Here is a 12068-nt window from a genome sequence, read left to right on the forward strand (position 1 = left end):
GGCTGCAGTCTGCACCACTGTGGGAGGAAGAGAAGTCCCTTCCCAAAAACATGGGGATCTGCAGTGTGGCAGGCGAACCTCACAGGCTGTGTGGAGCAGTGACACCAGGGGCACGCCGTGGGTGTCCATGGGATTACCCTGGAACAAGGCTTGGGCTTCTGACCAACACATTTGCTTTAAATAACTTCCACAGAAATTCAGCCACTGTGGGAACTAAAAATCTCCATGTGTCCTTTGGGGCCAGGGTTTTGTATGCTTCAAGGTATAATGGAGATTAAAGGCAATATTCTTAAATGAATAGGGAGATGCTTATGCCAAAATATACATGAGTAATCTAGAGCATGATACAAAAATGCAAATGCAAGAATAGAAGGAAATCAGGACACTGTAATGCATATTGCTTTAATTTGAGGAGCAAAGGGATTTGACTGGATTTCTAGGGTATAGTGCAATACAGAATAATACAGTGTTTATGTCAGATATAGATGATGAAATCTCCCAACAGATCAATGCAGGAAAAGGGTATAAATCAGTAGTATTGCAAGATGTCACTTGAGAGCAAATCTATTCTCAAGCTAAGGTAATATTTTCTGATACTCCCTGTAGTTGAATGAAGTTAATGTGGGAGAGAAAAAAATAAATCCAAATGCACTGGAAGGGAAAATGAAAGTTAAAAATATCATCTTCAGGATCCATCATCTGTACAGATGGTCTGGGTGAAAGAGAGCACCCATCCCACTACCAATCATGTAGATAAAGCTGGAACAGCCAACTTTGCTGCTGGCAGAGCTGAACTTGTCTTTGCCCAGGGCAGGGGAGCAGCACCTCCACTTGAGCACTACCTCAAGGTGTTGCTCAGCACTTGGCTCTGTGCACAAACCTCTCCTCTGACAGAGTGGCAGACACAGGCCAGCTGAAATGATGGGGCTCCCTGCTTGTGAAGTGCCACACATTTCCTTTGCGTTGCATTTCCTCATTCATTTTGACAGTGTTAAATCACTTAGTGTGCTGTATACAAACAGTCAGCTTTTTGTTGAGCATAGACTTCATTGAGAAAAAAGAAAATTAATAAACATAGCTAAGAGAACTACTATTCCTGTGTCCAGTAATTGCTTCTTCATCATCTGTTGAGTTTTAATATGTAAATGAATGGAGAGTGCCTTCTGGCTTTGCAGTCTCTGTGAGAGAAGGTTTGTCTTGATGACAAATTCCATTTTGGAGAGCAAGGGAAGTTGATGTAAGGTAAGCCCAAGCTAGGACTCATTTATACTGGTTTTAAATCACTGGGCTTATTTCCAGTCATCGCTGATATGAAATCAGACCGAGGCAGCACTGACAGAGCACCTTGTCTTGGGCTGGACTCCTTCGGTCTGTTCTGCACACCTTCCTAAACCCCATTTGCCCTGGGTTGTTGTAACATTATTCCTAAATTAAAAGAAAAGAGAAAGATGAGTAGGTCATCCTGGGCAAAACAGGGGCTGGCTGCAGTGAAAATGTGGGGCACATCTACCTGTCTCAGCTGAGTGCATCCCTTCGCTCCTGGGGCCGTGTGTGTGAGGGCAGGAGTCACAGGCTGGGTGATTGCCACTTTTCCCTCCAAAACTCAGTTTAACAGTACTTGTGGGAATGTCTTGCTCTGCCTGCAGGAATCATTTTACATGTGTCTGCCTGCTTTTGCTTCTGCTTGATTTCTCTATCTACCTAAAGCTCAGAGTTGAATAGATGGGTAGATCTGTTTGAAGTTATCCTCTTGTACATGAATGCCTGTTTTTTTCAGATAAAATTCTCTGACATCTCAAACTTTTATCTTGAACATATATTAGACAAGTTGCTTCATATATATATATTTGCAGTGTTCACAAAGTGATAGCTCCATTGGAGCTTCTGTTAGAAAATGCTTTTCTCCTTCACAGACTGGTGGCAAGGGGAGGGGACAAGTTTGCAAACCAGCCTCACAACCTCACTCTGACCTGGAATTCAGCTCACTCCAGAGTGAATTCTCAAATACAGGGAGATCAAGAAGACAGTTTTTTTCTTGGATCACCAACCAGGACTTGAGGTGCATGGTTTCCTCTGCCTTGCCACGTGACTGATCCCTTCTTTGCCTCCAGTGTCCCTTCTATGGGGGGAAAAAGAAGAAGCTGTCCTTCCACTCACCCCATGCTGTGATTCTTGGTTTCTTTGCAGAGCTTCTCAGAGCCCCTCCTTCTCCATCACCTGGTGGTGGTGCTGGGCTGCCCTGCTGGAGGCAGTTTTGAAGCAGACCTGTCTCGTGAGGTGATGTGACCTTTCTCCCCCCTGCCACTCGCAGATTTTCCACAGGTTTTGTGTTATCCATTTTGCACTCTTGCTTTTGCCTGGTTCCATTGCAGCCTGCACGGAAGCTTACCCACATTCCTCATTTGGTGAGGAGTTGCTTGGTGTCCAACTACACCAATTACCCATGGACAGCTGACCAGGTGAGGCAGATCACCCCACATCCATGGTTATCGTTTTGCTGTTAGTCATAGAATGGTTTGTGTTGGAAGAGACCTAAAAGATTATCTGGTTCCAACTCCCCTGCCATGGGCAGGGATGCCACTCACTAGATCAGATTTCTCAGGGCCCCATTTGATCACACATCAAATGTCTGTGCCTTCTGATGATGACCTTATTTTTTTCTCCAAATGCATAGAGTGAAAGACCAAGGACTTAGAACCAGGACTCTTTCAGAATTAACTTCAATTACTCTTACAGTTACCTTTAAAGGCCTGTTGTATAAATACTTTTCTTTCACATATGATATGCCAGTTCAGTACCAAACTGTCAGAGAGTATGGAGTAAACTATTTTATACAAGTCTCTTACATGTTAGAGTATAAAATCTAGTTAACAAACAGTTACCTTCATGAATTCACATTGTATTGCATTTAGTATAGTATTTTTTATACCTACTATGAACTGAACTCTAAACCAGCACATCGTCCTTCCCAGGAGCTGGGCCAGCCTAGGATTTGGCCAGGTCACTTTGTTTTTGAAAGTCAGTATTATGCTGACAGTTGTCCAGCCCCCTGCAACTTCCAAGACTTATTGAAAATTCGTATTAATGTTATAGGGTTAAGGCTTCTGAGCAGATTCTCTAACATTTCTGTAAATAAAAATTTAACATAGCTGAAACTGGAACTAACTCTGAGGAGGGGAGCAAAGCATGAGCAGGGTAAACAGGACTGCTCAGCACTTGATAGGAATCGCTGACCAAGAGCCTTGTAGTGGCTTTGAGAAGGCATTAAACACTCAGGTTAGGAGTAAAAGAGCTGCTAAAACTAGAAGGAAGATTAACTTAGGAACTCTACTCTGTATCTTCCAGCAGTGCAAACTGGGATGAGACCTTGAAGGAAACCTTGAAGGAAACTGCTGGAAAGGAATGGGGATCAGACGGGAAGTTGAGGACCACGTCCTGGTGTGACTGGCGAGCTCGGGAAGCCACACGCCAACTCCCAGCCCTCAGACAGGGGCTGCAGTTCCACGTTCCTCTGCTGGGGGTTGGGTTATATGTGCACAAGCCCTCAGGGAATTTTGAGATTAAATGTCACTCTCAGGAATGCAGAAACTTTGCTTCTTTTTAAATATATTTTCAGCCCTTTGCCAGTGATTAAAGTTCAAGGTCGAGATGCATCTTTCCTTGTGGACATTTGCTTTGATTCCTGATGTGCTTTACTGAAAAATCTCAGACGTACAGCGAAGGAGGTGACAGCATGTCAGAGAAGTACATATTTAGTTCTAGCAGTGAGTCAATCAGACATCTAGGCAATTACCCTCTGCTCAGGATGACAACTGAGAGATGTGTTTATTCTGTCTCCAGGAATCTCTGTTATTTTAGGATCCTTTCCAGAGTGCAACCAGTGCTAACTTGTCAGTACGTGGAGACTCTTGTTTATGCTTTGGTTTCCTATCTGGGTGGGATTATTCAGTTATTGACTTGCTGGCCCCCACTCAACCTTTTAAATTCATTTCTACCTTCCACACAATTTCTTGGCAGGAGCTACAGGCTGTCTAAGCCCAGGCCCTCATATCTTCATCTGTGCTGATGAATCTTTTATCTGCTTTTCAAAGGGTATTAGCTCTTCCACGAGCTGTGAGGTTGCACCTTGCTATTACTGCTAAGACTCCTGCATTTGGCTGCAGTTTGGCATCTCCCACAGCATGACACAGAGGTTTACTCGTCCTTCCCAGGCCTTCTCACCTTGGTGGCCCTTGCAGAGACTCTGCTTGTGTGGTGAGATCCCCATGTCAAGCCCTGCTCTCCTTTACATCCCTGTAAAGTCACTGACCTTGGAGGCATCACTGCAGGTCAGCCCTGGGACACCTGAAGGCCAGCTGTGCCTGTCCTCTCTAGATGTACCATAGGTACACTGCAGGCTGCCTGTTACACCTCCTGCTGGATCTGATTAGCGAGCTAAATATTTTCTGCTCCATGGGAGCATCCAGTGCCATATAAGCTGGAGGCTTCCCTCAGGCAATGAACAGATGAGTTTAGCTGGAACGGACTTTGTTATCTTTTGACACTTTACTGAGGAATCAGTTATTTCTGTGAGGAAAAAGGTGTTTCTGATGGTGTTCACCTTTCTGAGGGATGCAAAGGCTCTGACAAGCTGTGGAAGTGGGTCCCACTGCTCAGCTCAAGGGCAGGCCACTGTTACTCCCCAAAATGTCCCCGGATGGGGCAGGAGTTATAAGCAGCCTACATGTAGGGAACTGAAGCTCCCCCTTTTCGTTTGAAGAGGATTCAACATAACCTGTGCTTCCCTGACCAGGCAAGGCCCAGCATACTCAGCTCCTATTGAGTCCCCACACTGTGACCTGGAGCCAGGTGCTGCACCATCTGGGACGGGATGGCATCTGAACCATGCACAGAGACAATCCTCTCCCACCCCACTCAAACCTCTCCCCACTAAAACTCTCCCCCCCACACACACACCCTTCTCCCCCTGCGAGGCTGGAGGACAAAGAGGGTTTTTGCAGGTTCAGGAGGCCTTTCTTTATTTCTCTCCCTGGAAGCCTGCTTATTACAGCAGTAGCCTCTAGCTACATCTGTGAAGAGGAGCACCTCCACCAGGCACCTCCTGTAATAATGACTTCTTTTTTCTTCGAACTTGTGAGGCACTGTGGTATGACATTAAGAAGGTGAATCCAAAGAGGACCATAGATGTGGGGTCATTCCAAGTAAACCCTGACGGGACACAAGAGAGGAGTAAGGTAGCAGAAAAATGATATGACAGCACATAATTGCTGATATGTGCAATTACCAACCACTTATCCAAACAGCAGTTGGTCTTAATCTTACAACCTTTTTTCTTGCTAAGGGTATCAGCCACTAAATTGCTTCTGCTTCCTCTGGGACCCAAAGTAATCTTTAGGCTTGAAATTGAGGTATTTTCCTTCCTTTTCAGTACCTACATTTCTTCGCCTTTTTAATATTTGAAGCAGTATTGTTCCATTGTTAATCTCTATAAAAAATAAATCAGAGCTACACACATTATTAAGACAGAGAAAGAAAAAGGAAGAATGAAAGAGAATATACACTCTGACTAGAGACTGTTATCTAATCAGGTGTTGCACTGGGGGTCCAGGTAGTGTCCATTGATGTCCATGGGCTTCCTGTGGGTGCTGAATATCCTCAAATTCCATTGCCCATGGTGGGAGCTGAGGGTGGCCAACATTTTGCTGGAACAAGCCATCACGTTGCCAACACCCAGGAGCAGAGCTTGATTTACTCTATGTGTTTTGCAGCATGAAAAATAGAGATCACACCAGATCCATGTAAATAGAAAACCCCCTGGTGACCTGAGTCATTTAGAAAATATTTAAGGGAATTGTTGTTGACTCAGATAACAGACTTTTCCATCATCACTGTCTGTAAATTAAAAGGCTTAAGAGAGTATTTAAAGCATAAAGAAGGTGAAAGCTGCTTCTTTGTAAATGGCAGTGGCCTTCTCCTGATGATAGTTCTTAGGCCTGGCTTTACATGTCTATTCCCAAGCTATCACTGAGAAGGACTGAGGAACAAGCTGTCCAAGGATATGTCTGGAAATGGGCTGCAACTGGGGATGAGATGAACTGGAAGCTGTCCAAGATGTCTGTGTCTTCTGAAGTCCAGCTCCAAGAAGTTTATCTTCATTGTCAATGAGAGCTTCAGGCTCGGGGTACAATTGTGGCCATCAGCAAGAGACAGGCTTATGTTAAATAAGATTAACAACTGAGAGAAAGGGAGAGGAGAGCACAGAGGCTTGGCTGGCATTCTATGGTTAGTCTATAGCAGAACAAGCTCCTGGGGTGATCCCAGGTCAGTGCCCCAGCCCAGGGACTGCCTCTAGCAGTGTGTGTCAGCATAGACCTCAGTACTGGGTTGATATGTGTCCCTTCCTCACTTTGAGCAAGAAAATCATTTCAGCACACACAAATTATAGAATGGTTTGGGATTGAAGGGACCTTAAAGATCACCTATTCCAACCCCCATGATGTCTTGATGTGGGCAAGAGTATGAATGACTGCCCATACCTGCCTGTGGACACAGGGACACACAGGACCTGACTGCAGCAGATCTTGGTATGATAAGTAAAGCAACACAGATAACCAGGCATACACTAATACAGCCTGGCTCTAGTACATGCTGCCATTCTTGTTTATTCATATGTTGACCCCAGCATTAGCAGTACACATTTCTTAAACAAAATCCATGTCCTGCACTGCTAATTGTTAACATAACAGAGGGTTCGTGAACCTGTCTTTCATCACATCTCTTAAACATTATTTAAACAGTATTTTATTACATTTATTTCTTCAGAGGTAAAAACATTTCCTTCCTATGCCTGTCAACTGATTTGAAAACTAAATATCTAAATTGCTGTAGTTTATTTTTCACAATTTCTATATTGTTTCAGTATTAGCCTGGGAGAATAAAACAAAAAATGTAGCTCTCTATTGTCTTAATTTTAGGATATTGGAAGACTGCTTTCCCAGGAAAGATATACTGTTGGCTTGTTGACAGAATGAGTTTTAGACCTTGGTTTGGATCTTCAAAAGTGAACAAGGGAGTTAGATGCCCAAACCCTGTGACTTTCAATGAGAATTGATTACTTAAAATTCAGAGGCCTCCTTCAAAAGCTCATCCCTAATCCTTCAGAACCATTTATACTTCATTGTAATTAACTGTGGATTTAGACTTCAGTACAAATTCACCTTGACTAAAATGTACAAAAGAATCCTCAAGTCCTATTTTCAGAATGGCTCAGGCCCCAGAAAGCCCAAGCTCTACTGAAAGTCCCCAAAATTACTAGTGCCATATCTAAAGTGCGGCACTGGAGACCCTTCCTGAGCTCCTGAGTTTGCATTTGCCATGTCCAATTTCCATCCCACAGTAAGGCCAATGCCTTCCCTGCCACCACAAGCTGAGGGTGTGTGGACTAGAGAGGTGGTGGAATTGCTCCTGCTCGTTCTGGACCTGGTGACCATGGTGGTGAGATGTGCAGTGAAGCTTAACCAACCATGATCTGATGATCTCTTTTTACCTGATAGCAAGGACAAGGATGCATTTCATTAGGATACTGGTCTTCAAGAAGATGAGAAATGTCTGGCCTGGTATGAATGACTAAGGGTTCATAATGTACCTTGAAGTGAACAGAGAAAATGGATAAATGTGGAGAGAGGATTTCTTTGCTCTATTGAAAAGAAAGGCATAATTGTTTCCTGTCTATTGATTGCTCCTCCATCTTGGCAAAGGAGGGTCAGGGAAGCCCAGTATTGAGAGCAATGCCAGAAAAGCAAAGAAAAAACCTTCTTTGAAAGCTTTAAGATTTCTCCTTCTCTTGGTATGATTGCCAAAGTTTCAGTTCAAGTCTCTGTTTCTGCAGAGCTCTGCATATCTTTCTGCACTTGAGCTGTCCTGTACACCCCTGTATTACCACAGTCTCAGCATGCTCCTGTGTGTTCCCAAAATCAGAGCTGGGATCCAGGGGCTGCTGGCTCTCACTGCTTCACTGCAAACTGCTACTGGGTGAAAAAAAAGGAAGCTAAGAAAAGCCTGTGTTTTGTGTTTTCCAGTTGGCCAGTAATGGTAGCTCCTACTATCTGGGAAGCCCCAGAATAAGGTTTCCCATCTACTGATTCACAGAAGAGTTTTAAATATTTTAGGTAGCGCCTTTTTTTTTTTTTCTCTCTCTTGTTTTAATTCAGAATACACTGATTTGCTGCTGATGACAGTTTTTTGTAAGAATCACATGAACCAGCTCTGATGACAATTTCACAAGGGCAAGATTTTTTAGTTCCAGGAGGACATTCCTGTGCAAGGCTGGATTGCCACCTAGACAGGGCACATATTTAAAAAGAGCAGGCTATAAGGGCAGGTCTGTCCTAGAAACCAACAAGGCAAGGACCAGTCCCCTGCCCTGTTGTCAAAGGTATGATATAAGCTGTGTCTGGATTCATACTAAATATTCTTCACCCTAAATTGCTCACTGCATCCTGCCCTGTCCCTATAAAATACTCTTAAATAGTGATATTTGGGATGAGATCAGTTCAATGATATGGATGATACAAGATCAGTGCCTGAGCCCATCTGTGACACTTGGCAGTCAGAGCCCTGCCTAACCAGCTCTCTCTTCTGGGTACCACAGGTGTCAGCAACATCAGAGCCTCCACCACTGGGCTTGCTGGACATTTTACGGCACCCCAATCTCTGATTTCCCACAGCAGAGTATTGATTGTTCTGGGATCCCTGTTTTTTCTTGCTGTTTTTGGAACAGAAAATCCGTCCTAAAGCAGAGAAGCTTTTTTTTTTTTGATCAAGTTTTTTTCTGAGGCTTGTCACATTCTGTAATCAGTTTTGGTTTCAGCAAATCAGGATGTATGTGAGTGTGTGGACAGAATAAAATACACCTCAGAGCAACCTCCCTATAAACAGCCCTCCCAGTCACAGTCTCATCCTACCTTTCTGCCTCTGATTTTGCGCTGCTTGTCTAATTATGTTGGCTGCTGTGTAATTATTTTCATGGAACAATAATTTTAACAGCGTGCAGTTTATCAGAGGTGCAAATTATACGTAATAACATACCGCAATTTTCAGTTAAAACTTGCATAACATTCAAAAATCCTTGCATTTTTCAACAAATTTAAAAGGAAAAAGGTATTATTCATTTTGTATCTACCTTTTTTTTCTTAGGGAAAACAACCTACTGATTTTCTTGGAGTCATTTAAATCCATTTGAAAGAAAGCACTTTTATTTTGGAAGAAGATTGTCCGCACAGGGAGTTAATCAAGAATAATTATTCCTCTCTAAATTCACATCCTCAAACAATTTGAATTAAATCCCAGCCCTAGACCAGCCCTAAATGTCAAAGGAGGTTAAAAACCAACTCATCTAGAGGAGGTTTATCATATGAAGAAGGACTGAGAGTATAAACCTTGGCTTGGCACCCTGGCCAGGCTGGTGAGGAAAAGCCATATCAAGGCTGAATAAGACTCACTCATGCCCTTTAGTGACACAGGGGGTTAAAGTCAATCCCACACACGTCTCAGCAGCATCATCTGTACGTGCATGTCACAGTGATGGCGGTGTCAGAGAAGGAGATGCTGTGATCATCAGCTGAGAGCAAGGATAAACATTTTTCAGGGAAAGAATTTTGCTCAGGGATGCCTTTTCCCCTTGCTTTTCCAGCAGGCTGAAGGCAACACGACTCATACCTTTCAGAGTGAGGGAGCACTCTGAAATTAGGAATTTAGGCACATTTGCAGTTCCATCTCAGATTTGACAAACTTGGGGTTTTAAAATCCAAGCTTTGCTTTCACATTTCTGCCAATTGACCAACGGGGTTTGTAGCCATTATTTCTCTAAAACAACAGTAACACTTCAGTGCCTTTGCTGTGCCAAAGAACCAGTGGTTGCAGCAGCCTCTGGGGAGTTTGGAGGTCCTCTGCAGCCTCCCTACAGTAAAAGAAAAATACTTCCACTGTATTTACCTGCATGATACTTCATCCTCCAAGCAAATCACTATCAAAACCTGGAGGCAAATCCCCTAGCCATCATACAAACCCCACAGAGGTGGGTGGTAGGTGGCTTGGCCAGGATTTCCATCCACAAAACTTCAAGGTGCCTCAAATGTCTAAACTCAAGCACAAGGCAGGTACCAGAGCAGCACTTACATTTTGAGGAGATTCTCTGTTCAACAGAGCTTTTGTCATGAATGTGTACACTGGGACTGCCTCCTCTGCATGTTTCACAGGGAAATGGGACTGTTGGGCAGAGATAAAAGGAAGCATCTTTATATATAGGTGGAACTAGATGATCTTGAAGGTCCCTTTTAACCCAAACCATTCTATAATTTTATGATTCAGTGATTCTATATATACCTGATACTGTCCTTATAGCAGGCAAGCCAAGCTGGCCCACTGGGCTGGGTCCCATAACACAGAATGGGCTGGGGTGCTTGGCTTTGCTTTTTCTGCATGGAACAAAAGAAAAAAAACCAAGAATTTGCTCCCAATGCAAACCCCACCACCCCATCCCAGCTTCCCTATCCCTTCCCTATCCCCTCCCATCCTTTCCCCATGTCCAAGCCCCCAGGGATACTTCAGATCTTTTCTTGAGGAGGGCCCATATGAGCTGGGAGGAAGAATAAGCTCAGTGTCTTGGAGATGAGGGACACAAATAGCCCCTAGAACTATTCTGGGAAGAATGTCAGTCTACCCCTCCTGATGGGGGCTGATGGGGACAAATCTCAGGGGTGTCATCCATCCAGAAGGAAAAATATTACTACTGGTACACAGGGTGAAGTGCAGTGAAGAAGACAGGAGATGGCCAACCATTATTGGTGTCTCTGGCCAGGTACTAGTTCTGGGACATGGAGGGAATTCTTTCAGAGGCAGAAAGTCACAGAGAAAAAGCTCAGATTATTAAGACATAAGAAAAAAAAATTGAGTTATAGTATTGGCAGGAGTACAAACCATATGGAAATGTCTGGAGCCCTTGAACGGCGAGAGGATAAAGCACCACTCGACTGAGGGTGACCCGGCCAAGGGCAGGGTGTGATGTGAGATGCAGAGCTTGGTCCCAGCACCTTGGCTCTGCCCTATATCACAGCAATGACTGGGGAAAGGGGTTTTTCCAGCCCAGAGGGAAATGGCTACTTGTAATTTTACTCAGAAGAATGTCACTGAACGTTGCCCAGAAAGTTTACTTGCTGGAGTTATGTAACAGCACTTTGTTATTCCTGTGCTCTAACATTGCATTTTTAAGCCAGGGCATGGAAATACCAGGGTGTGAATGAAATCCCTTTTCATCTGCTTTGGGTCATGGCAGTACAATCCTTCTTCTGTCCAATTTCCAGCAGAGCAGGGCTCCATGTCTGACTCTGTTCCCAAAGGAGGCTGGTTTTCACATTCCCCTTATGTGGTTCTTCCACGCTGCATCTGGAGGGTGGCTTTCCCCATTACCCAATGTCTGATCATTGCTCTTTGATCTGACAAATTCTTCTCCTTCTGTGGCATGGTAGCATGAGCATTGGTTTTAAGGAAGAGGGATTAATGAGACTGTTATTATGGTTTTTAATCGAGGTTTTTGACTCAAAGGACTGCTCAAGAAAGCATCAGGATACTCGTTTCTGGAGGATCCTCAACTCATTGTAAATGCAGGCAGATGGAGCCAAGGCAGTGAAAACAAACAGGACTGCATGAGAAGTGTCACCTCAGCAGAAATTTGACAGAAAATTGTGATGACCATACAGGAAAACAAGGGGCTGCACTGCAGAAGAAATCTACTTTTCATGGAAACCTATGATGGATTCTGATCTCATGTTTCCACAAAAGTAGGACAGTAACTCCTGTCATCTATTTTTCTTGCTCTCTGCCAGCACATTGGGAGAGTCTTCCCTGTCTCTGTGGAGTATCACACTTGGTGACCACACACATGTCTGTGGTATTGATGCCAGCTGTGGTTACCGTTTCAAGTCCCAGTTCAAAATACAGTGTTTACCTCCAGAATAAATTAGAAGACTTCATGAATCCATGAATGATGGCTCCAGCAGCCAAAACAGTGA

At 43.9% G+C, this 12068-nt stretch overlaps 1 protein-coding gene across 1 annotated transcript in view; it reads left to right on the forward strand.

The window, feature by feature from the left end:
- The first annotated feature begins 3186 nt into the window (after positions 1-3186).
- CNPY1 (canopy FGF signaling regulator 1) overlaps positions 3187-12068 on the forward strand; it is a 31939-nt gene continuing 23057 nt past the window's right edge. Inside the window, 2 exon segments of the mRNA XM_051812877.1 lie at positions 3187-3195; positions 5139-5234. Coding sequence (XP_051668837.1) covers positions 3187-3195; positions 5139-5234 — 105 coding nt within the window.

This window comes from Manacus candei, unplaced genomic scaffold (assembly GCF_025592945.1).
Source record: "Manacus candei isolate 608988 ecotype Guabito, Panama unplaced genomic scaffold, ASM2559294v1 h1tg000089l, whole genome shotgun sequence".
NCBI lineage: Eukaryota > Metazoa > Chordata > Aves > Passeriformes > Pipridae > Manacus > Manacus candei.